The sequence below is a fragment of the Labeo rohita genome, chromosome 23, assembly GCF_022985175.1.
Source record: "Labeo rohita strain BAU-BD-2019 chromosome 23, IGBB_LRoh.1.0, whole genome shotgun sequence".
Taxonomy (NCBI): Eukaryota; Metazoa; Chordata; class Actinopteri; order Cypriniformes; family Cyprinidae; genus Labeo; species Labeo rohita.
Window position 1 is genome coordinate 19315721 of NC_066891.1, and position 26995 is coordinate 19342715.

At 36.4% G+C, this 26995-nt stretch overlaps 1 protein-coding gene across 2 annotated transcripts in view; it reads left to right on the top strand.

The window, feature by feature from the left end:
* Positions 1–26105, top strand: part of klhdc8b (kelch domain containing 8B) — a 148014-nt gene extending 121909 nt beyond the window's left edge. The window contains exons 6-7 of one of the 2 annotated variants that reach the window (XM_051095962.1): positions 10954–11055; positions 18480–26105. In XM_051095962.1, coding sequence (XP_050951919.1) covers positions 10954–11055; positions 18480–18676 — 299 coding nt within the window. In that variant the 3' untranslated portion in view covers positions 18677–26105. The remainder of the gene's footprint in view (positions 1–10953; positions 11056–18479) is intronic. The other variant, XM_051095963.1, reaches the window with a different exon arrangement.
* The last annotated feature ends 890 nt before the right edge of the window (positions 26106–26995 follow it).

The window sequence follows — 26995 nt, forward strand, 5'->3', positions numbered from 1 at the left end:
CAAATAAAGTCATTATTTTTGTTTTCTTTTCATACAAAAAGTATTATTGTAGCTTCGTAAAATTATGGTTGACTATTTTGATGATGTCTTTCATACTTTTCTAGGCCTTGACAGTGTTATTTACTTGCCAGTCAATGGGACAGTCACAAACCTCTCGGTTTTTATCCAAAATACCTTAAATTGTGCTCCAAAGACAAACAAAGCTTTCAGGGGTTTGGAGCAACATAGGGGTAAGTGATTAATGACAAAATTTTCATTTTGGGGTGGAGTAACCCTTTAATGTACCAACTGAAATCTGTTTTGTACCTTTGTAATATACAGATAACCACCAAAAGCAGGTGGTGATGAGAAAATCACATGATGAACCAAAGCTCATCACAGACAGCTTTTAAATATTAACATATATAAAAGGTGCAAAGTGTCATTGACACAAACACTAAACACCATCATGGTAACACACATGAAACTAAAATAATGCAATAAACAATTTCACAACATTATATGTAACATACAACCCTAATGTACAAAACTAAGAAAAAACTAAGAAAGAGTTATTTCAACAAAAAAATAAAATTAAAAAATGTAACACAGGTTTTTAATTACGGTTATGCACTGTAAATTGTACGGTCTTTTACCGTTAACCATTTAACATGATTTTACTGTAGCATTTTTACAGGTTTTTACCGTTAAACATATAAAAAAAGACTAGAAAATGACCTTTTACAATAAATAAAGGGAATGCTGGGAATGTTCCCTTTCCCTAATTCTCTCAAATGACAATGGAAGAATCTGATAATGAAATGTGATCTACAGAGATCACATATGAAGAGACACCACCATCACTGTCTTTTACCGTTAACCATTTAACAGGTTTTTACTGTTTTTACCGTTAAATTCACGGTCATTTTTTACAGTGTAGGGTGTAGGATGAGGATATGCTAATCTTGCAATAACCAAATTTTGTTTACAGCAAAAGAAAACCAGTCTCCTGTAGCCTCAAATTCGTGACCATTATTTTGTTTTGCTTTCTCCACTGTACTTCTGTGTTCGTCACCGCATTTGTCTACATCCGACATCATCTGCTGGAACGCCACTCTCTGTTGAACGCATGTACGACAGTTAGCAGAAGCTAGAGATTAGGGCTTATAAAGATTTAAATATGAATATTTTTCTTACACAAACGCATCAATTTGATTCAGAAGGCCTTTTATTAACTCCCCAGAGCCACGTGGAGTACTTTTTATGATAGATGGGTGCACTTTATTGGTCTTTAAAATCTCAACAGCCATTTACTGCCATAATAAAGCTTGGAAGAGCCAGGACATTTTTAAATATAACTCCGATTATATTTGTCTGAAAGTCATATACATACAAGGATGGCTTGAGGGCGAGTAAATCATGGGGCAATTTTCATTTTTGTTAAGACACTCACTTAAAGGTATACCCTTGTGAAAAAGAAGTATACTTTAGCATTCTTTTAGAGTACTTATTATGAAAGTAATATACTTTAAAAGAATATTTAAAAAAAAAAAAAAAGAATGTGTTTGACCCAATCCTAATGAGTGTCAATAAGTTATTATTGTGTGTTGTTCATTTATTTTTGATACCCAATGCATTAACTAATTTTAACAATTTGAACCAAAAGTCAAAAAGTTTCTTATTTTAATGTATATAGTTACTGTATATGGCCTATATATATATATAAAAAAACTAGAAAAACGACCTTTTACAATAAATAAAGGAGGGATAGGATATAACTAGCAATCGCCAGGAATGTTCCCTTTCCCTAATTGTCTCAAATGACAATGGATGAATCTGATAATGAAATGTGATCTACAGAGATCACATATAAAGAGACGCCACCATCCCTGTAAACGCATGCTATAAACCATCAGATTTGAGAATGTCTGAGTGATTTAGATCCTCAGAGCGTTATCTGTGACCTTTGGCCCTAATTCAGCTCCATTTGCGTCTCATACACATTGAGAGAGTGGGACAAACACTCAGACTTCTGTCAGCGTGGAGTCACTGGCAATTTCAACCAATTTGTCTCATGGTTTGAGAAGGGGCAGCGGGGGGTGGATATTGTTCCTGCTTAACCGTTTCACTTTTCTTGCCTCAATCCAGATCTTTTCTTTTCTGTGCTGTTCTCTCCTTCTCCTTTTAGTGTGCTGTGATCTCATACAATAAGCTTACCTGTACCTAGTGAGAAGGTGAAAGCCTTTCTCTCTTCTAAAAACAGTTTGACCGGTCACGCTGGGGCCGCCACACTTCATTAACTACCACACTTTCCCTTGCTGTGTGTGTGTTTGTGTGAAGGCAGAGAAAGACAGACAGGTTGAGAAAGCTTATATCTTTGATCTTTTCCTTGCTTTCTCTGTATTTCTCATCACATCAGTTTTGTTATGGAGGATGTGCTTAAATGCAGAGCTTCATTATCAGAGGCGACGATTCAAGACAACAGTATCTTTGATATGACAGTTGGCAGGAAGCAATGTTTTATTAATATTTTGGATCCCTGTAGTGTTCAACCTCTTTGTCTGGGTCCTGCTGTTGTGTTGTACAAAGTACTAAATCATATTATATATTCCATTATAATTTATGGGAAACTACTACATTAGCAATAATGTACATAAAAAACATAAGCCATCACATGAAATGAGGAATTATCAGTATTATCAGTATTAATGTGTTTTCCCTGAGGTCTTCTTATAATGTTAATTATAAGAATATAATTTTTTACTACAAAATGGTCATAGTGTGGTTATTCATTAAAGCAATAAGCCCTAAGAAGCCGTGGTTTACAGTGAATTTATAACAGCTAAGGGTGCCTAAAATCCCCTTAGCTGTTATAAATTAACTGTAAACCACTGCTTTACGGGCCTTATTGCTTTTATAAAATGGTTATGCCATATACATAGAAAGGTTTTACAAAATAAAACAGAGCAAAGAAACTGTAATGATATTAATAAAAAAACATATTCTTCCACCAAACAAGGTAGTTCCTCAGGAACAATTGTGGTTGCAACAAAGTGGTTGCCAAGCAACAGAGTAATTACAGCTTCGTACAACAGCTATGAACACTGCTCAACCAATCAGAATCAAGGACCAGAACTATCCATTTTATGTATTTTTAATTTTTATTAGTAAATATCCTCTATGAAATGTGCTGTACAAAAGGGGTATAAAAGGGTGGTTTGGCTTTTATGATACTATAAAGTAGCGTGATTTCTGCCTCATTCTGTGATATGAAGCCACGTCTGATCAGAAAAGGTTACTTCAAACACTCAACTATGTTATGAAGTTCATTTAGAGGAAAAGCATGTCAGTAAATGATATCTTTGTTGGACAACAGGTTTGTAAACAGGCTCATACATAGGGTTGGGTATCATTAGAATATTATCAATTCCGATTCCGATTCTGCTTATTGATTCCGATTCTTTACGATTCCCAGTTTTGATTCCAATGTGAATAAAACTTGATGTCAAGCATATTTATTGTTTCTTTTTTTGCTAAACATTTAGTTGCAGCTGAATACCTAACAAAAATCAACAGGCTACATAAAAACAAGATTCACTTAAGAGCTGCGTGATTCTGGATAAATTGGGTTTGTTGTTGTTTTTTTAAATGGAAGTTGTGGTTCACTGAAGAAAAAAATCACATATAGGCCTAATTTATAAGTGAATGATTGAGTGATTCACTCGAGATTTACTTGGTTCATTACTGGATGAATCAGTGTTTTTGAATGAATGATCAAAGACAAATACATTTTTAACTGCCCCCTTTCACCATCTACTGGCATAACAATGTAATCGATAAATCTAACATTTTTTGGAATGTCAAATTAAAGGAGAAGTCCACTTCCAGAATGACAATTTACAAATAATTTACTCACCCCTCTTGTCATCCAAGATGTTCATGTCTTTCTGTCTTCAGTCGTAAAGAAATTATGGTTTTTGAGAAAAAGCATTTCAGGATTTTTCTTCATATAATGGACTTCATTGGTGCCCCAATTTTGAACTTCCAAAGTGTCGTTTAAATGCAGTTTCAAAGGGCTCTAAACGATCCCAGCCGAGGAAGAAGGGTCTTATCTAGCAAAACGATCTGTCAATTTTTTCAAAAAATAAAAATTAGTATACTTTTTAAGCACAAAAGCTTGTGTAGCACAGGCTCTAGGATGCACGTTCACGATGCTACGATTAGTGATGGGTCTTTCTTGAACGATTCGTTCATTTTGAACGAATAATTCAATGACTCATGGACAGTCACTTGTTTTGTTCCTGAATGAATCAGTGTGTTTGAACGAATTGGCTGTGAATCAGTTATGAATTCAGTTTGAATTAATCCCTTAATTAAATAATTGACTGACTCACTCATAAAGACAGTTGCTACGTACTGGTGTAGCGACGCAACCTGCAGAAGTTGTTGCATGGACTTTCAGTCTGTCTGGAACAAAAACAGATGGGCCCTATGAAATCTGTTTTATTTTTTATTTTTTCAAAATTCTGTTTTTGTCTGTTTTCACTCTGTTTTAATAGTTAAATTAAATTTTATTAATCAAAAATCATGTCTAATTAATTGAAACCATGAACCTTACGTGATTTAACAGCAGTGTGTTAAAACAAACAAAAATTACATTTTTAAGGCCCTATGAAATTTTCTCAGTTTTATATTATTTTATTTTATTTTATTTTATTTTACCAGATTCTGTTTTCCAATAATTTTTTCAGAAATTTTAGTAATGAATAGCATCTCTAATGAATTGATTTTATAAAATATTTTTTTATTTTTTTTATCAGAAATGCTGTGTTGTGTGTTTACATTTTTAAATAAATTCTGGTAAAAATCCCCCCAAAAAATGGTTTAAATAATAATAATAATAATTTTAGTAGTAGTAGTAGTAGTAGTAGTAGTAGTAGTTCTGTCAGTAGATTAAGTAATATATTTCTGTCACAGTTTCTTCAAGTTAAACTGAACTTTTATTTTGATGGTTTGCTGTGAAGAGCTTTAAGTTTCTGTTTGTATATGATATGATGATAGATTTTCACAAAGGAAATGGTAAAATACTCATGAAGTGACTTTTAGAGCCGTTCTACAGATCATGTTCATGCGTTTATGTGCTCATATATTGAGGCGACAGCGAGCATCACATGCTTCAGTATGTGAGGTCAACAAAACCATGCGTCTGTACCATTCATTCACACAGAGACGTGCAGAACATGCAGGATTCATATATAAATAGTATTTTTGTGGCTTAATATTCACAGACGTTAGTCCATGTTGCATTTTGATTTAAGTGTACTAACCTGCTTTTGATTTATACATCCAAAATTTGTCAAATTCTGAGACATTGCGTTATACAGTAAGTTCTGTTTTCATGACCTGATACATAGGTCCCTAGATACAGTAAAAAGTCTGCGTATTAGCACTCAAATTCAGTCATTTTAGCCAATCAAATCTGAATACCAGACCCAACCTTTTGACTTCTGAAACTTACAGTATTCTATTAAAATACTCTAAACTCTTTTGACTTCAGACTATCAAGGAAAAATCTGTCTTATGACCCTATTAAAGTGTTCAAAGAGTCAAAAAGTGCTGGAAGATATTCACTCTTCAGACAGATTTCAGAGCAGCTTCACAGATTGTGCCATCAGTCAGGACAAGGTTGGGTTACAGCAGAGTATTTCTTATCTTCTTGAGGAGCACATCACCTTGATACCTTTAGCAAGAGGGTTATTAAGTCCGATAACGACAAGTAAGAGTGTGCGGGTGGGAATACAGTGGCCTATAGAGTATTTCTCAAACAGATTGCATTCTTTTATGTAAGGCCGACAGCAGGGAGAAAATTTGGGATGAATTGAAAGACGCTGAAGAGCTTGGAGACCACAATGCTTGAAAGAGATGGCAGGCGGCTGAAGGTTACAACAAAGAAAGGAAATGGAGTGAACAAATTTTAAAGTGCCCTCAAAAAAGTCAAAAAGAGTGAGTGAAGACGTTGTGTATGGGAAAACTGAGGGCATAAATTTGCTCCAAGGCAGATGGTGTCACGCAGAGAGACAGCTTTCTGGAGACTGCGTGGCCATGGCATGTTAGGGAATCAAAAATAGCGAGAGACGCCCTTCTCAGCTGTTTATCACTGAAGTTGTGTATCAAGCCGTCTGTATAGTTAAGGGCAGATTGATTGTGTGCGAGTCTGAACTTTCTCTGACTTTGAGTGCACGCTTGTTTTCTTTCATTGCAGTCATTAGGGTACATTATGGTTTCCATGTCAACTTTGGCTGGTTCCCACATGCTGGCAAATGACCATGGGCGACTTGCCGCATCTGGCTACATTTGAGTGAATCTGAGACATATGCTTGCGTTTTATATTGATCTTTGAGGAGCCCAAGGAGGTCTGTAATTCCTGGAGGGATCTTAACAACAGTTGTTCAGCTAGAACAGAACTCCCTGAATCTGCCATCATTGCATGAATGTTTTTGAGCCATAAAAACCTGAGCCATAAAAGCCATGTGCATGATTCCTATGATATATACAGTGATGTGCAGTGGTGTTCTGTGAGGAAGTCCTCACAGTTTTTTCTTTTTAAATCAAATGCAAATTCATGTCCCAGTCACATTTTCTTGAATAAATAATCAGTACTTATCAGAAAAAGAAAATAAAAACAATTCTATTTTATATTTTTATATTAACAATGTAATCAATATTCTATTTATTAAAGCCAAGTATGAATCTCATCAAGTTACATTTATTTCAAAATAATATGTAACAATTTAAACATTATATTTTATTTGTAAACGTATGTCCGGCCATTCTTTTTAGTAGTTAACTTTGAACTATTTTTTAATTTTTCGGATCATCAGTCATCAAAGCTCAGTAAATATTGCTCACAGACATGGAGATTTAAGGTCTTTGCACACTGAGTCCGAAATTTTCATATGTGTTTTTTGGGGGGTTTATTTAGTATTCGTCATCCTTTCTTATCAAAATGCTTGCTATGGATGCAAAAATACAGAAAATCGACTCTTTTTCAAAACTTTTTTATGACGGAAATTTCGGAATCAGTGTGCAATGACCTTTACTTTAAATTTCACCAAGCCGATTACTCATTAAAAACTCTCACAGATCGTGTTTTCATGCCATTTTAAGTCTTATTTTGACATAGCAAAGTTACTTACTTTATTCAATTCCCATTAACGCCATTATATTGTTTATTCAGACTGATTCGCGAATGCAGAACGCGCATGAACACAAGAGGATGGGATTTATCGCATGAACCAATCACAGTCGAACGTAACCAGTCATATCAAGTCATATTGTGATGGAGGCATTGCCTCCTCTCACGTGACTTTCCCCTACTGATGAAAATTTTGAGAGATTCATTCATTTTCTAGTTCATTCACCAACATGATTCATTTAGATTTGTTCACTGATTCATTCAGTGACCAGTTTTTCATACTGTATTACATAAATACGCCAGCAAGTGGTAAAAAAGAGTGTCTTACGTTATTATGTCTTAAGTCAATGAACATACTATATTTACTTGTTGCAAAACACTGATTTGGCTTTATTAAAATGTGTGCCTAATCTACTCAATAAATGAATAAATAAGTCTAAATAAATGATTCAGATGACCAAAACATAATTGCATAATTAATATTTTTAATTGTTTGGTCAGACATTTACACATTTATAAATCTGGAATTATGTTACATTTGCTGTGGAGATATGTTCTGTATGTTAAATATTAATATATAAACAAGTGTATGTGCACAGTTACTGTGCTTTGCATCCGCTTTCTGCTAACTGCTGAACGAGACTGACTGAAATGAGGTACACATTTGTTCACAAACGACATGTATCAGTTCATTCAATTCATTTACGAATGAGATTTCTCTCTTGTTCAGACTCAAAACAGCGACTTGGTTAGTGATGGGCGTATTCGTTCAGTAACAACTGTTTGTGAATAAAAAGAACCAGTTGTTGAACGATAATGATGGCGAAAAGGTAGATCTTGGCTCATGTAGTTTGGAATATTAACAGCAAATGAAGAAATTAACACTTTACCATTGTTATGAAAACTGACCCACTACACTGTAAAACACAATTTGAGTCAACTTAAAATAATTTGTAACCTGGCTGCCTTAAAATTTTAAGTTCAGTCAACTCAAAAAAAGTTTATTCAACTTGGAATTGTCACACCCCTGGACTCTTTAGTTGGTTTCTACCATCATTTCCCCCTGCAGCTCTGTGTGTTTTGGTTTCTCCCTCATTGTCTGCACCTGTGTTTGTAATCAGTCTGTGTGTATATATAGCGTGTGTTTTCCCTTTTCGTTTGTCGGACGTTAACGTTACCTCCCTGTGTTTCCGGTGTTTCCAGTGTTCCTTGTGGATTATTAAAGATATTTCGTTTCATTACGTCATTGTTAGTCTGTTCCTGCCTGAAGCGTGACAGAACGTCCGACCAACACGGCCCTCGAGCGGATTTCACCGCATTTGTGGAGTGGACAATGGCGAGAAACCGATCCTCGTTCCCCGCCTGTTCCATGGATAATCTCGCCAGTGCCACTCCAGACCCAGAACCCAGCCAGCCACCCCGACCCGCGGAATCCCAGCCAGAGCCCACCGATGACGGAGAGCTACAGCCCGCCGCGACCAGCGTGCCATCGCTGAGAGGAGCGACAGAGCAGCTGATCACCACGGAGCCTGAGTTGCACGAGCCGTCAGATCAGGTGCGTGAGCCGGCCACAATGTCCGCGACGGTGGAAGGGTCAGTGGAAAATGAGAGTGCTGAGGACAGCATTACCCACTGCACCACCGCTGAGGGTGAGCTGAATTGGATTTTGGGACATTTGACAATGAACGATATACCTGATAATTCTGAGGATGTTAATACTGGACTCTCTGTAATTTCTGAACTATCTACCTGCTCTGATTTCCCACCCACCCTCCCTCAGTCTAAGAACCATAATGTTTCAGCCATGCCACCACTGCTGCCTGTCAGTCCCTCTACTCACCCTCAGCCCACCATCTGTGCGGTGGGTTCGCCGCAGGTCTGCCAGTCACCATCGGCGTCATGGCTGGAGGATCCCTCATCTCTGCCTTCAGCCTCTGAGTCCTGGACTCCACCTCGGCCCTCCGACCCTGCGGCTCCACCCCGTCTCTCAGCTCCCTCGTCTCCACCGTCGCCCGTCGGTCCACCAGCTCCACCGGGCTCCATCGTCCTTTCGGCTCCGCCCCGGTCTGTCGTCATCCCACCTTCGCCTCAGGACTCTACTCCTCCGGCTGCGCCTCGTCGCTCCATCCCACCGGCTCCGTGGAACTCCTCTATCCCTCTGGCACAGCCTCAGCCTTCTGTCGCTCCGGCTCCGCCGTGGACCTCCGGATCTCCGTCTCCGCCTTGGTCGCCAGAGCCTTGGGCTCCGCCTGGGACCTCCGGATCCTCGGTGTCGCCAAGGATCATCGGCTCTCCGTCTCCGCCTCGGGCTCTACCACCACCTGCTCCGCCTCCGTCGGTCGGCCCCATGGAGTCGTTAGCCTTTCCTCCATCATGGCTCCTCCCTCCATCGGCTCCACCGTGGGGTTCCATCATGGCTGCGGTCTGGGTCTCACCTGGCTCCTCCTGCTCCAGCCCCCTCCTGTCACCTCCTTGGCTCCTCCCTCCGTCATCACCTCCATGGAATATTCCGTCATCACCCTGGACTCCATCTTTTGCCCTCCTCCCGGGAGTCTGTCTTCCGCCGAAGCCCCCTCCTAAGTTTGTACATTTTGTTTCCCCTGTTTGTCGGCGCGAGGACGCGCCTTCCGGGAGGGGGACATAATGTCACACCCCTGGACTCTTTAGTTGGTTTCTACCATCATTTCCCCCTGCAGCTCTGTGTGTTTTGGTATCTCCCTCATTGTCTGCACCTGTGTTTGTAATCAGTCTGTGTGTATATATAGCGTGTGTTTTCCCTTTTCGTTTGTCGGACGTTAACGTTACCTCCCTGTGTTTCCGGTGTTTCCAGTGTTCCTTGTGGATTATTAAAGATATTTTGTTTCATTACGTCATTGTTAGTCTGTTCCTGCCTGAAGCGTGACAGGAATGTTAAATTATACTAAGTGACAACTTAGATATTTGAGTTGAATCAACTTAAAATTTTAAGGCAGCTGGGTTACTTACCCATCTGTTAAGTTTAGCAAACACAAATATCTAAGTTGTTACTTAGTACAACTTAACATTTCAAGTTGACTTAACTTATTTTAGTTGACTGAACTTAACATTTTAAGGCAGCAGGGTAACAAATTATTTTAAGCTGAGCGAGAAATATGAGTCAATGGATTACGTGAACGAGAATGATTCGTTCAAAACATTACTACTTTCCCCCATTCATTCTCAATTACCTCCACCAAACCCTCCACAGGCTTTAGGGGGTCTGTTAAAACTCAATGGGCTCAAGGGAGGCGAGAGAGACTTGTTGGTGTTGCTATGTTTCTTTAGAAAAATGAGTGATTTATACACTTTTCAATGTTATATTTTGTAATATTGACAGTGTTTTTTTTTTTCATCCAATATCTTGAGGAGACAATGCCTACCTTGCCTTGACTGAGGAAATGCATAAGTCACACAAAATGCGAAACACTTTGGTAGTCGTCATCTGATTGGTTGGATTCAACAGAATTTCTGAAAGATCTGTGTGCCACATTTTTTAAAGGTCTGTCTGGAAACTTGGAGAATTTAAATTTTCAATCTAAACATGAACAAATCAAACTGTGATTAGTTGCTTTACATGTTGGTCCTTGGCCAATGAGAGTTGCTATGGTGTCAGTCTGCAGATCTGGCTAAGCAAGACTAGGACTAAATGGACCGTTGATATACTATTGTAGTATTATAGTTTGGTTTTAGTTACTGATAATACCCCTTGAATAGACCCCTTAAATCTTGACCTCTCTGACCTTTAACCTCTGTGTGTGCAGGTGTGTGGTTGAAGGCCACGCGAAGCTGTCGCATGAGAGAGAAGCGGGCGGACTTCGTAGCTGGATGTCTCGGTGGACGGGTCATCGCTGCGGGGGGACTCGGTAAGTAACTGCCGATGTTAAATAGATTATGCAAATAGGATCAACTGAGCTTAGAAAACCAGAAAAGAAATCTACAAAGCGCAGTGCAAAGATTGTCATTTTTCAGAACAACCTGCGGCAGAATCGGCCTCTTAATAAAATGCCATATCAAGCAAATGGATTCATTATGTCGGGTCTTTACGTGCAGCTATGAGTAAGTACTGTGCACTAATGTCACCTAGCAACAAGCGTCTGCTTCACAGTACAGCATCTCAACAACTTCACGAACTGTGAATAACTTCCCTGCCCTTAGGAATTGTTTTTTTAGTGCATAGTTTGATCAGCATTTCCAAATGCACTTGTTTCATTCATAAGTAGAACTTGGTTTTAATTGGAAAGTCAAAGAATCACTCTTAGCCTCATTATGAAAGAGTGAATATGTGGAATTGCTCAATGACAGCCTGTTCCCTAGACTGACGTGTCTTTAAATGAAATGATTTGGGTCTTTACGCTCCAATGAAAAGCCTCTGAATATCGGTCTCAAATACAGCCTCATTTCTTTCCAGTCTGTTTGTCTCTGGCTACATTACTAGAGTGAGATAGAGATTTCTTCAATAAATGTCAGCTCAAAGAGTGGGCGAGAAATTTCACCGTCTTCCCAAAAAATGATATTTAGGGCAGAGTGTTGCAGATTAAACATGGCACATTTTTATTTAATCTTTTTCTATGTCTAGAAATAGACGGGATTTCAGGCATCACAGCAGCCGATGGAGGATTGTGTGCATGTGTGTGTGAGCATCTCCATTATTCATAGCGTGAGATCATTCACATTTGAGCATCGCACTACTTCTTCCTTCACCTGCTTGCTCTATCCTCTCTTAGTTGTTGTCACCTCTTTCTACCCTGTCCCCCCTTCATGTCTCTGTGTGTTTTTCCCTCCCTTCGTTTTTAGTATCTCTGCTGTTGCTGTTCGTCTTTTTATCTGGTGCTCTTTCTGAGCTATTTTTGTGTCACTTTCCTAGGCTATTTCTTTTCTTTTTCTTCTGGCCTTGTTGGACACTCAGGCCATGCAGACTGATGCACACACAGAGACATAATGACATAACTGGAGGAGATGCTTCATTCCCTGTACCTCCTCATGTCTTTCTAGAATTAATGGCTGCTGTTAGGTCCATATTGGGGGTGATGTTCAGGAAATTGGCCTCATTTAGATGTACTCAGTCGCCCATATATGCTTATTAGTTCAGGTGTTATCACCGTATCAGTAACAAGAAAGTATTGAATGAAAGTATTTACAGACTATGGAAGCCCATTTCCGCCACATAATGAAAAAAATGCCTTAAAAAGTCAAAATTATGACTTAAAAGGTAAAAACTGACTTAATGACTTTAAGTCAGTTTCTACCTTTAATAACACATTGGTCTCAGTATAGTGGTCTAATGATAAACTGGACATTCTAAAACCAATTATCTTGGTTTAAAACAGTTTGGAGGGCCAAGTTCAATACAAACCTTATTAATAAAGCTTATCATGTACAGATACGCAGAATATACCCCAGAATATGAACGCAACATGCTCAGTTGCATGTTAAGCATTTTCTTTTGGGTACAAAGTTCTTAATGTGGTTTAGTGGAAGGAGACAGTGATATAAAAAAAACACATCTAGTATTCATATTATTAAAGACAGTTTAAATTATTAAAGGTAAACGGATGAACACGGAATATGGATGCAACACGCTGAATTTAAGCACTTTTAAGCACTCCCACAGAGAACTGCTATAAAGAATAAATGCTTAACGTGAGACTTTGCATGTTGTGTTTGTTCATATTCTGGGGTATATTCTGCCAGTCTGTAAATGGAATATGCTTTATTAATATGGTGTGAACTTGATCCTCCAAACTGCTTTAAGACAAGTTAATTTGTTTTAAAATGTCCCATTTAACATTAGACCACTATCCTGTAACCAATGTTTATAAAGTCATTAAGTCAATTTTGACTTGTAAAGTCATAATTTAAACTTTTTTCTCATAATTTAAATTTTTTAAGTCATAATTTTGACTGTTTATCTCATAATTTTGGCTTTGTAAGTCATAATTTCAAATTTTTATCTTGTAATTTTGAACTAAGTCATAATTTTGTCTTTTATGTCATAATTATTCATGTCATAATTTCGACTTTTAAAGTCATAATTTTGACTGTCATAATTTTACATTTTAAATCTTGTAATTAAGACTTAATTTCATTATTTTGACTTTTTATCTCATAATTATGACTTTTAAAGTCATAAGTTCGACTTAGTAAATTATAATTTCGACTTTATCTCGTAATTATGAATTAAGTCATAATTTTGTTTTTTATCTCATAATTATTCATGTCATAATTTCGACTTTTAAAGTCATAATTTCGACAGTCATAATTTCAAATTGTAAATCTTGTAATTAAGACATTTAATTTCATTATTTGGACTTTTTGTCTCATTATGACTTTTAAAGGCATAAGTTCAACTTAATAAATCATAAGTTTGACTTTTTATCTCATAATTATGACTTTTAAAGTCATAAGTTCGACTTAGTAAATCATATTTTCGACTTTATCTCATAATTATGAATTAAGTCATAATTTCATCTTTTATCTCATAATTATTCATGTCATAATTTCGACTTTTAAAGTCATAATTTCGACAGTCATAATTTCACATTTTAAATCTTATAATTAAGACTTTTAATTTCATTATTTAGACTTTTTATCTCAGAATTATGATGTAAGTATGTCATAATTTCGACTATTTAAGTCATGATTTTTTTTTCTCACATGGCAGAAATGGGTTTCCATACCAGGGTGAATGTATAAAGGAAATTAGGATAATTAGGATTCTTACTTAATGGGAACATCGGATGCCCATTTTCCAGAATTTGGTGTGATTCTTTAGGCTCTTCATGAAATGTATGTAACATGCGTTAAAATTTCTTAATGTTTGTGTAAAACACCTTTTTGCTTTGTCAAAAACACCTCTGTTCACAGCGAGTCGTTTCAGTGCATGTCTCTTTAAATGATAATGAGCTACTGCTCACTCCACCCTTCTCTATCATTTTTTGTGTATTCGATGGCGCATTACCATCGAAAACAAAACCCGGCTACAAAACACCTGCATTTTTTATGAGACGTTGTCACTACAGCTGCCTGAGTGCGGAGAAAATGGGGACAGGGGACAAACTGGGGACAGTCCATCAGCAGTCGTGGGCGGGGCCTGAGCAGTATGACATCATACAGCTTCAATAATAAGAACAGCTTGATAATTGAGACTGTTTAGGTTTTTTTGAGGATTAAAAAGGGGAAATGTTTGTTTTTATCATTGTAAGGTGGCACCGCTAAGACACATTTATATGCAAACACCATGTAAAAGTAAATTTTACAACCAATGTCTCCTTTAAACCAACTTGAACTGTATCACTTGTTTTTTTACACAATATTTTTTAAGCACTTTTATATGTACCATCCATGACACGTCACACAAAATGGGGAATATTTTTTGGAGCCGTGTCCAAGTACACATATTTTTCACAGTTTCTTCCTTCTTATAGTGGTATTTACTATGTAGTGAACGAGTCTATGGTTCACATGCTTGACTGACTAAAACGCCTCAGTTGCTTAATGTTCTCTCATGTGCCTTCTGAGTTCAGCACCGTGGCAAGATGTCACGACAGACAGGAGCACAGACAAAATGAGGGTTTTCCACCCTCTCTTTCCACTCTGACAGATGCTCTCAGTTGTAGCATGTGAAAGACTCTTGGCGTCGTATTGATGTTCATGTCGTTACTATAGCAACCAACTCAGGATATTTTCAACAATGTCTGGACAAACGAACATGTTCAACAAGTGGCTTTTATGTTGTCATTGCATGTTTTTGGTATGTTGACTTGTAATACACAGCAAAAAAATTCTCGGTAGTAAATTTGGAGGGATGTTGAATTTCTTCATGAGAAAATGAAGGCTTTTTATAGTTTACTTATCCTTGAGTGCCTTGGCCTGCTTGATTTTAACTATGAATATTAATATTTACCTAAAGATTTGGCATTTGAATTAGTTTTATGAGTTTAATCTATATTTAACACTTTTCTGTTGTGGCAGACAGCTCCCCGTAGATGGTGGTGAGAAAAATTCAGCAAAGACGAATCTAACCTTTGCAAAACAGCTCCTGCAAAACTGCTTTTACAAATATGTATTTGTGTGAACACAAAAGCACCTGAGGATACGTCGAAACACGCTTGAGCCCTCCACGCCAGCGCCGGAGCACAGCTCGACGTGACACTTTTGATTACCGCAAGCGGATTCGCCCAAGTGTTTGTTCTACCAGGAAATTATGATAACAATAGTCACCGCACCAGTCCGTCCGTATCATCTGCACTTCAATTTGAGTAACCATGGAAACTTAGCGGCAGGTACCGCGTGATGATTTAGGTCTCGGCGCTGAAGGCAAAGGAGTGAAAACACCCAGCCTAGTCGAAACTGACCCTGGGGAAAATGAGAAAATGTTCACCGTTCACTGCGACTGCAGTGTTTGTGCCAGGATTTACTAGGGGAACTTTGTTGTTATTTATTTATTTCTTTATTTTGCAACATCAGAGCAAAAGTTTCTTGAAGCATAAGCCACAGAATCTGTAGGAGTTACATAATTTGAAGAAATCTGCATAATGCCACCTGTTCAAACCTGCTTTAGTCCCAAAACCCACCAGGTGGCAAGTGCTTCATCTGCAAGAAACATCCGCAATGTGTGTGTGTGTGAGTGTGAGCTGTGAGAGGGAGACGCTGTGGATGCTGTATGCTAATGTGGAGAGGGTGTTGTGTTAATTGAATGGCTGGAGAGGCCTTGTAATGTGCAGTGCTTTCTGAACACCTGCCTGTGATGCACTAAATCTGGAAATATTTACTTTAGGCTTTGATATGAGGACTGGGACACTTGTTTAGTATATTTGACTAATTTTTAAATCTAGACTAGGACAGTTTTGTGTGTTTTTTTTTTTTTTTTTTTTTTTTGTAAACACACACCGCCACAACCTTTTTTTTTAATTGCCAGTAGTTTACATGACAGCCGTGGATTATGATTTGCTTCTTGCTAGCTGGATGTAGGTGTTATTAGGGTCGGGACACTCACATTTCAAAAGAGCATCTGATTGGATAAAAATCCGTGTATTACAGGATGAGTCAACAGTATATTAAGTGCATGTTTTTAAAAAAAGAAATACATTTTTAATTCATATACCTACTAAAAGTTCATTTTGAATATGATAATATAATTATAAAAATGTAAAAAAAAAAAAAAAATCCCTTTCATTACTGATACTAGACCAATTGTCAGGGTTATGTTCTGTTTTGTCTCGTTTTTTCCTAGTGTTTTTCCCTTGTGTTTCTAGTGTTTGGTTTAGTCTTTGTCTCCCCCCTTGGTTTGTTTAGTTTTGGTTTAGTCCAGGTTTCCCCCCCTTAGGTTTGTTCTTTTGGTTCAGTCTTGCCCTTATTTGTACTTCCCCTCGTTTCCTCGTTTGTGACCACTCCCCTGTTTCTGTGTATTTAAGTTTGGTGGTGCCCCTGGTCTTTGTCGGTGATTGTATTGTTTCACAGAGTGTTTCGTTGTGGTTGCTGGTCTCTGCTGTTCTCCCTCGGTTCCTGTTCTTTTTGGATTGTTTAATAAACTTGCAATTATTGGATTCCGCTCTCCTCCTGTTTATTCTCGCACACGACGACATACCCGTGACACCAATATAGTAAAAGTTTATTAAATGCAAATATAATATTATCTGGATTTTTTTTTTTCTTTGTTCTCTAATCACTTCAGAGTATTTAGAGTATCATTATTACCTATATACGTGTGTGTATATATATATATATATAGTATAAAATAATCATGAATAATCTCATTTCTAAACATTTTTGAGTGCAGAAGGAAACAGTAATATAAAATGTACAAATAAACAGAATAATAATCACACTTTGTAAAATGTATTTAATATTACATTTAATTTATTTTAATAGCCATAAAAACACATTTTGTAAAAAAGAAAATAAAAATATAAAAACTAGTGCTGCCAAATCAATTAATCGCTTCCAAAATAAAAGTCTGTGTTTACATAATATTATACTGTGTATACATAATATAGTATATATATAGTAAGTGTTTATTAAATACAAATATATTTAAAATAAAATATTTCTATTTAAAAATATTAAATATGTTATCTGGATTTTTACAGTTTTTGTAATAAGAGTATGCCGAGTATTATTACTACATATATACATACGTGTGTGTGTGTGTGTATAGTACAAAATAATAATGATTAATCTCATGATTTCTAAAAATGTTTGAGCACAGAATAAAACTAAATATATTTTTTAGTGCTGTCAAACGATTAATCACGATTAATCGCATCCAAATTAATCTTTGCTTACATAATATATGTGTGTATACTGTGTATATTTACTATGTATATATAAATACACACACAAAATATATATTTTTAAAATATTTACATGTATATATTTAATTCAAATTATATATAAATATATTTAATATATAAACATAACATATTTATCTTAAAAATATCCATGCATGTGTGTGTTTTTATATATACATAATAAATACACACAGTACACATACATATTATATTCTGTAAACAAAATCTTTTATAATAGAATAAAATTACCAGTATGTTTCAATAATGCATTGATTTTAATAGCCATAAAACAATACATTTTGTAAAAATCGATTGCTGTCAAATCGATGAATCGTTATATATATGTATATATAAATGCACACACACACACGTATATATTTAAGAAATATATATAATATATATTTATAATAACTTTAATATAATTTATAATAACTTAAGAGTATATATGTGTGTGTGTGTGTGTGTGTGTGTGTAGTACAAAATAATTATGAATCAATTTGTAAAAATTGATTACTGTCAAATCGATTAATCATGATTAATCACATCCAAAATAAAAGTGTACTGTGTATATTTATATGTATATAAAAATACACACACATAGATGTATATATTTAGGAAATATATATAATATATATGTACATTTATGTGTATATATAGTATGCACACATACTTTATGTAAACTTTTCGTTTGGATGTGATTTTTCATGATTCAACGATTTGACGGCACTAAAAATGTTAAAAATCTCACATTTCTACAAACCCTTAAGCACTCCATAATCACCCCAGTGTCAAAAACTCTACACTAGCATTTAGATGACCACAGCTTGGTATATGGTTTACAGCTGTGTTAAATGAAAAGGCAACTTTTATTATGGTTAATATCATTGTAAGCCACTAATACATTTAAATTGCCATGCATTTGCTACACATTTTCACTTCAGTACATATCTCTGGCTTTTTGTATGTTTGTGACGGTGCTTTGTTTTGTGTGCTTTCAGGTAACCAGCCGTCCCCGCTGGCGTCAGTGGAGAGTTATAACCAGCTGAAGAGGAGATGGGAACCCGTGGCCCCGTTACCCAGCCCTCGCTGCTCCTGTGCCTCCATTCAGACCCCCAACATGCTGTTCCTCATCGGAGGGGTGTCCCAGGGTCCCAGCAACGCCGTGGAAGCCCTCTGTTTGAAAGAGACCGTCTGACACACACATACACACACACAAATGAACAACTACACAAATCCTCACATGCTGTACTTTCCGCAGTGTAAGCTCTGCAAACACACACACATGCGCATACTGACGTCAAGCTGACGTGTGTGTGTGTATCTGACAAATATTCACAGACTTTCCCCTCAGAGGACGTATCAGCTTTATATTTTGAATAGTGGAGACAATCTACTGGAGCTTGGACAGCGTTCCACACCTCTGGACAGAAGAGTTTTGGACTGGAGATCTAAGACAAGCAAAAAATACATAAATATATTATTCCCCTAACTATATTAATTATATCAATGTAATAATAAATATATTTATTACTATATATAATATTAATAAATATAGATAGACGTGCAGACCTACACAGACAGGCACATGCAGCACTCCAGGCGCCTTTGAACTGTACAGCATTTTTCAGTATCAAAGCAGGGTAATTTTCTGGCAAACTAAAGAGGAACTTAGGGCCATATCCACCAAGCTGCCACAGCACCCGTCTGAGGTAGCATGTTTAGCACTTTTTGTACTCTTGACAGAGGATCTTCTGCGCGAGACTTCGGAAATGGGAGGCGAATGCATGTACGTGTGTGTTTTTGTACCTTCACAGCCATGCACGTGTGAAACTGAGCGTTGTTATGCGTGGAAAGAGCAACTCTTATAACGGCAAATCACTGATGCCTCACTGTAGCACGAGACAGGGGAGATGGAGAACATGGTTTATCTAGACGGTTAATTAAACGAGTGTTCTGGGTTCAAAACAGGTTGTAATGTCAGTTAGCACAGATAATAATTTCAATGTATCCTTAAAAACAAGCAAAAATGTGTTTACAGTAATGCAATTGCAGTGGACATTTAAAGGGCAAGGCATGTATTTTTTTTTATAAAGTGAATTGAAGTTAATTAATCTCTACAAAAATCTGATATAGAAATATATGAAATATTATATAAAATGGTAATTTTATATAATGGTAATTTTTAGGGGTTCAAGCGCGTAATTGTTAGAACGATCAACGTAAAACTGATCATGCAGACCAAACCGCAAGTCGCAGAGACTTGAAACTTGGAGGGATGGCAGTACTCACACCGCCTACAACATGACCAAGGCTCGCCCCAATCGGCCAAACGGGGGCGCTACACTGATCAAAAGTATGAAATCGCTCATAACTCCTAAACTGTCAGTCACAGGCTCAAGTGTCTTATGTTTTTGGAATTCTTGGCTCACACCAGACAAAACGCATGCCTCAGATTTTATCTTTTAGGTAATTTTCTGAATTTCGCATTTCTTGAAAAAGCTACGTTTGCGAACTAGTCCTAGGTTTTAGGCCCAATCGGAACCAAAACGATGCAGAAAGATTCTCTGGAGAGTGAATATCAGTCATTATCAAAAAGAAACAGTTGAACTTTCACCATTTCACTGTCACAAAGGGGTGCCAAAATGTTCAAAAGGGGCAGGGCCACTTTTAGTAAATGCCTATAACTCCTCAACGGAATAAGATATCTCCGCCAAACACACTTCTGTAAAATCTGAGGTCACAGGAAAAAAATTGCGGAGTTTGGCCAGTTGATGGCGCTACAAGAGGGAAAAAACTAAATGGCTATAACTGTGCAACCATTTGTCTTCTCAACACGAATATTGGTGTGCATGGTCTTGGTCCCATTTAAATAACATGGCTGCCGTTGGCCGAAAAAATCTGTCAGACAAGGTTAACGGAGGCTGATCGGAACAAAATTCAGGGGGCCTGTTCGACTCATGGCCCCAAAGGCCTGAGAGAAATTTGAAAGAAAACAGCCACTGGGGGACGATATCGCATTTTTCAAGGGCCAAAACGATTGTCTGTTGCGCAGTTTTCCACACATATATGCAATATTCATATCGTACCGTAGAATTTCTCATTCTGGACAACTTTGAACCACCTCTAGAGCCACTGCTGTCAATTAAATTGTTTGTTAAATGATTGGGAAGATGTAAAAAACCTACTTTTGCGAACTAGTCCTTGGTTTTTCACTAAATCTGGAAAAAAACACTGCAGTACAATTCTCTGGACTCTCTAGGCCAATAATTATTAAAAAAAAAATTGCCCTTTGGGAAGCTATAATGGGGTTGTTTAGAAAGGGTCCTGCACAAATTTACCCAAAATCCTATAAAGCCTTAAGGAAAACTCAAAACTTCACAAAACCTGATGAGTACATGCAGCAGGTCATTCTAAATAAGCATGCAGTGTTTTAAGGAGATCGGACCATACCTGGTGCAATAACAGTCATAAACATTTAAAAACTTCAGATTTCTATGGTAAATTACCTGGATTTGCCAAAAATGCTTTTTTAATCATTGATTTAGGTGGGTGTTGAGATAGTGAAGTCCAATAAAGTGCATCTATCTATCATAAAAAAGCACTCCACATAAAGTTCTTCTGAAGTGAATCGATGCGTTTGTGTAAGAAAAACATCCATGTTTAAAACTTTATAAACCGTAATTTGAATTTTAAGCAGCCATTACTCCAATCTTCAGTGTCATATGATCCTTCAGAAATCATTCTAATATGCTGATTTACTGCTCAAAAACATTTATTATTATTTTCAATGTTAAAAAAAAGTTTTACTGCTTAAAATTTTTGTGGAATTTTTTTTTTTTTTAGGATCCTTTTTAAGAATAGAAAGTTTAAAAAACAGCATGCATTTCAGAAAGAAATCTTTAGAAGTTACTTTCATTAAAATTAAACTTTTATTAAAGTAAATTACTGTAATTTTTGATCAGTTTAATGCATCCTTACTGAAAAAAAGGATTTTTTTCTTAGTGCTGTCAAACGATTTATCGTGATTAATCACATCCAAAAAAAGTTTTTGTTTACATAATATATGTGTGTGTACTGTGTATATTTATTATGTATATATAAATACACAATACACACACAGACAGTGTATATTTTGAAAATACTGCATTTATATGTATATATTTATATTCATATATAAATATATAAATATATTTAATATATAAACATAACATATTTTTCCTAAATATATACATGCATGTGTGTTTATTTATATATACATAATAAATATACACAGTACACACACATGTAGACAAAAGCTTTTATTTTGGATACGATTAATCGCGATTAATCGCTTGACGGCACAATTTTTTATTTTTATTAGTAGTAGTAGTAGTATCAATTTTACTGACCCCAAACCCAAAAATAAATATAAATAATGTTGTATTTGTATTTTTAAAAGGATTTTTGTCAAATCAAAAAACACATGTATGAGTTGGTCTGTTTTTCAAAACACCTGCTTTAAGTGGTTATCTTAGAAGTTGAAATATTCAGTATAACGTTTACATTTTCGTAGTCTCATGTTAGCATCAATATAGTTCATTTTTGTGGTTACACTTTCAAAAAAAAATAGAAACTATAGTGTACTGCCCTGCCTAATAGACTGACCTCTATATGTCCATTACTGTAAATATATAGGCTATTGTATTTGTTTAATTATTTTCTGTGCTAATAGAACTTGTATAGAATCCAAAACATTCCTTTAATACTAATGAAGTTTGGATAATGTCGTACAAGGTGTGTTTTTCTTCTGGAGTGTATGCGGAAAGCCTTGACACTAAATTATCAGACACTACAATTTTATAAATTCTTAATAAATCAGCTGAGCACATTTCTAAGATCGCTCAACACATTAAACACAGGAAATGTGTTCACAGCTCGAGTTCACATTCATATTTAATCAGAAGTTGTTTCTTCAGGGTATAAGCTAATTAAATCTAGTCAATGTAGTTGCGATTCACGGCTCACTTTAACTGTTTCTGAGTGACCCATTTATAGGGCGAGAGATGAACGCTCTCAGGGGACGTGGAGGAGGACAGAGGGCTCACTCCCTGTAATATTTGATGAGATAAACCCCTTGACATAGACCTCATACGCCTCATTTTTGCTTCACCGGTGCCCTGTGAGAGTCTCACATTGCCCCCACTGATGATTTGACAAGGGTATCGGGTCACTGAGCTCATTTAGCATGCCGAAAACAGAACTCATGCATGTCAGGAATCCACAATGCTTTCTGACAGGTCTGAATGCACTGAATTCAGGTGCATCTTTGCTATGAGAGGTCAGTATGGGTTTGATTTATCTGGTCTGCGTGTGTTTGTATAAATATGTGCGCCCACACACCGATTAACATCACGTTCTGGTCTCAGGCGGTTTGCTGACCTGTTGTTATTGGGCGATATGTGGCCCGAGGGCATAATAAGATGCTCATACATATTCATACTGACCGTTGTTTGAGTGCAAATGACTGTTTGTGTGTTTTTGGTTGGGATGGTGAGGATTGAATGTCAGCTTGGTTTACATCCAACATTAAAATGCCTCTTAGAAACATTAAAATCAAAGGAAGAACAAATACAATCCTTATACTTGTTTTAGATTTACGCCTACACCATGACTGTGATGCTGTGCTGGCAGATGGCGATCATGTGAATCTTTATTTTATTTTTTTAAGGGGAAATAGATATATTTCTGCCTGCATGAAGCCATCCTGCTTGCAGACAACTGCAGAATGGAGGATATGTGACAACACAAAATATTTTATAATTTTTATTTTATTTTATTTTATTTTATTTTATTTTATTATTTTATTTTATTTTTATTTTTATTTTAGAGGTTCAAATTTTATATAATTGTTAATTATTTTTATTTATTTTTATTTTTTTTTTTCTCTCATTAATGTGGGTTTTTAATTTTTATTTACTTTGCTTTATGTGAGGTTAAATGTAACAGAGAGTCAAATTTTATATAATTTTTATTTTATTTTATTCTTTTTTATTTTATTTTATTTTAATATTTTTATATTTTTATTTTATTTTTGGTCTCATTAATATAAGTTCTGCTGCAGGCTAACTGAAATAGCGAGGGTCAAATTTTATATAATTTTTATTTTGTTCTTTTTTGTTTTATTTTATTTTTGGTCTCATTAATGTAGTTTCTGCTGCAGGCTAACTGAAATAGCAAGTTAATTTTCATTTTGTTTTATGTGAGGTTAAATGTCACAGAGGGTCAAATTTTATATACATTTTAATTTATTATTTTATTTAGTTTTGTTTTATTATTTTATTTTATTTTATTTTATTTTATTTTTGGTCTCATTAATGTGGGTTCTGCTGCAGGCTAACAGAAATAGTGAGTTCATTTTCACTTTGCTTTATGTGAGGTTAAATGTCACAGAGGTTTAAATTTGAAACACCCTCCAGCACAGCAGGAGACGACAACGTGTGAATAGATGATCTGAGGAAAAGAGATAATGCCGAGAGTAATATACCTCTTTTTTTTCTTGTCTACGAATTCTGCAACAAGACACATGACTCATCTTGGCAGAGTATTTTTCGCTTTCGTTCGAGTCTCATTTCTGCTGCCTCTACGAAATGAAAAAGCTGAACTTCTTTACGCTCAAGAAAAAATGTCTCAAGATGTTAAACAGGCTGTTTTCTGAATTCATTTGACCATGATCTGAGCACTGGCGAACGTGGGTGAAGTGAGCTCATATTTTCATATCTAGAGGTGCGAAATGTTTTACTCGATTTATTTATTTTCAGAGGTGTCGTTCAGACCTCTCCACAGTGCTTTATATTACTTTAGGGAATTCAGATCATTGGACTCCAGGCTTTTTTTTAATATATGAACATGTTCAAATGCATTTCGTCTTTTACCCTTATTTGTATGTAAATCACTTTGGGGTAAACACAGTGTATGATCACCTAAACTCTTAAGTAGCAGTTGTTTTGCAGTGGTTTTTCATGTTTCTCCATGTTCTGAATATTCTCTGTGGTGGGTTGTTGAACTAAATGCAGTTTCTTCAGTGTTTCGTGGGTTAACCTGTTCGTTTTGTTGCTTTGTGAGGTGACAGGTTGTCATGTTGACCCGTAATCTGAGGAGCTGTTGAGATGGTCTGTTGTTTTTTTATGATGTTGTGCCGTCATGTAGTGGTGTATTAGTGGTAGCTGATGGCCTCTGACAGTCTTCAACACGCAGTGCCGATACTTCTGGCCGCATTTCGGCTTCTGACTCATAAACTCCATACGAAAATCAATCAAAATCTACATTATCTCACTGCATAATCTCTAATCTAAACAGATAAGTCTTGGTCTTAGCCCTGAGCAGAAAATGCAGTTTTAGTTCATGTTTTTCCACTTCTGAAATATTGCCATGGAGGATTGTTTCACACTGAGGTAGATGAGCAGAGACACACGGTCGGCCCAGGGGAATTCGCGATGTCCCATGAGATTACACTGCACCCATCCACGCAGCGAAAGCTGTTTTACCCTCCAGCGTACTGTTGTCGACCACGCACTGAATCAACCTCTGTTCTTACACTTTGAAAAACAGGTAACTGTTATCCACGTTTATTCTGTGAAGAACTGTGGGACTATAGATTTGATGTTGTATGAGCACTGTAGACATGAACCTGTGTGAGTTGGGACATTTATTCATAACTAGGATATTGATGGCTATTGATTGAAGCTTTATGTAAAATGTTTCTTGAAAGATATATCATTTGCCTGTCTTAAATGGACAGTTCACCCAAAAATTTCAATTCTGGCATCATTTACTCACCCTCACGTCATTTAAATTTGTATAACTGACTGAAAAACTTTTTTTTGGCTATACAATGAAAGTCAGTGTGGTCCAAAACGTTCATTGTATAAAAAAAAAAAAAAAAAAAAAAAAACAGAAGAAAAAAACATTTTTTGGCACAAAATTCTGAAGATTTGGAATGATATGAGGATATGAGGCTGATAATGATGACATAATTTTCATTTTTGATTGAACTATCCCATTAAAGGTGCTGTAAGTGCTCGCCTTTCACTATTTTGCTCATTTCAACCTCAAAACCCACTGTTCAAAGACACAAACGTGCAAAATGATTGACACAGAGTGTTCCTGATTGGCTAAAATAGCACTGACCCCACCCCTTGAATGTTTAATTGTGTTTTTGTTTACAGATTCTAGCGCTGTCACAGAGACAGGTGTGATTTCTCAGGACACCTATTTCAGTGATATCTGTCTGATTAGAGTTACATTTATGTGTGGTATTCCCGAATTCCCAGCTGCTTACAGCACCTTTATTAATGTCGTCAGGATGAAGAGTAGTTAGAAAGCAATATATAAACTGCACAGAATATCAATGAAATCTCTGGCACCGGTTAAATCCCCCATTGTATGTTAAAGCAGAGATTGGAGCTGCATATCACATAGAGAACTTCACTTGAAACTTACAGATGGGTTAACATGGTCTGGATTTAATCTGAATTGTGTTGAACCGTGTTGACACACAATTGCGAGTCCAGTTCAGTAGTTCAGTGCCTATATATGTGAGGTAGTGCCTCTACTGCGATTTCTGTAATAAACTATTTGAACATTTCTATGTGGTTCCTGTGTGGTTCGATGTGTCTTCCTTAGTGTTGGGGAAGAGTAATGCATTACAATAATGTGTTACTCCCTAAAAAAGGTAACTAATTATGTTACTTATATGGAAAGTAATGTGCTGTGTCACTTTTTCATTACTTTTTAAATCTGGGCTGGCTTGCTTGTTTGTTTTTAAAGGAACACTCCACTTTTTTAAAAAATAAGCTCATTGTCCAACTCCCCTAGAGTTAAACAATTGAGTTTTACCGTTTTCGAATCTGATTAGACCGATAGCATCTCGCTCAAAAATTACCATATATAATGACGATATTTTTCCTATTTAAAAATTTCCTAATTAAAAATTGTGCCTGCTGCACCCATGGTACGGCAGCAAGGTTCCTTGATTATTATGCCGAAATGAGAGTATAGTTCCTAGCCATATCGACCTAGAAATTCGCTTTTCATTTTTCGTCCGTCTTTTCACACGATGCAACTACAGAGTCAAGTTTTAAATAGGAAAAATATCAAAACTCTTTGGTCACTTCTGAGCGAGATGCTAAAGGTCAGGTGCTTGGAGCGGTCGAATGTGGCATCTACCTATACATATCTATGGGTACAACAATGAGCGTGATGTTATTGTTCACACGGTCGTCAAGGTTATGCAGAGCGAAAGTGGGCAGCCACGCCATCATTTGGTCCGTTTACACTAAAATGCAACCCTGGAGTTTTTTAACTAAATTGGGGTCTGCAGCATTTTCAAAAGTCTCAGTTTTCAGTGGCCGAAAATGCCGAAGTAGTGTAAACAACAACAGGCGTAACTGTAGCAAAAGTTATGCATTTTAAAATAAAAACACTCTAGTGTAAACAAAGCCTCAGGCTGATGCAAATATGAATTCACATCTGTATA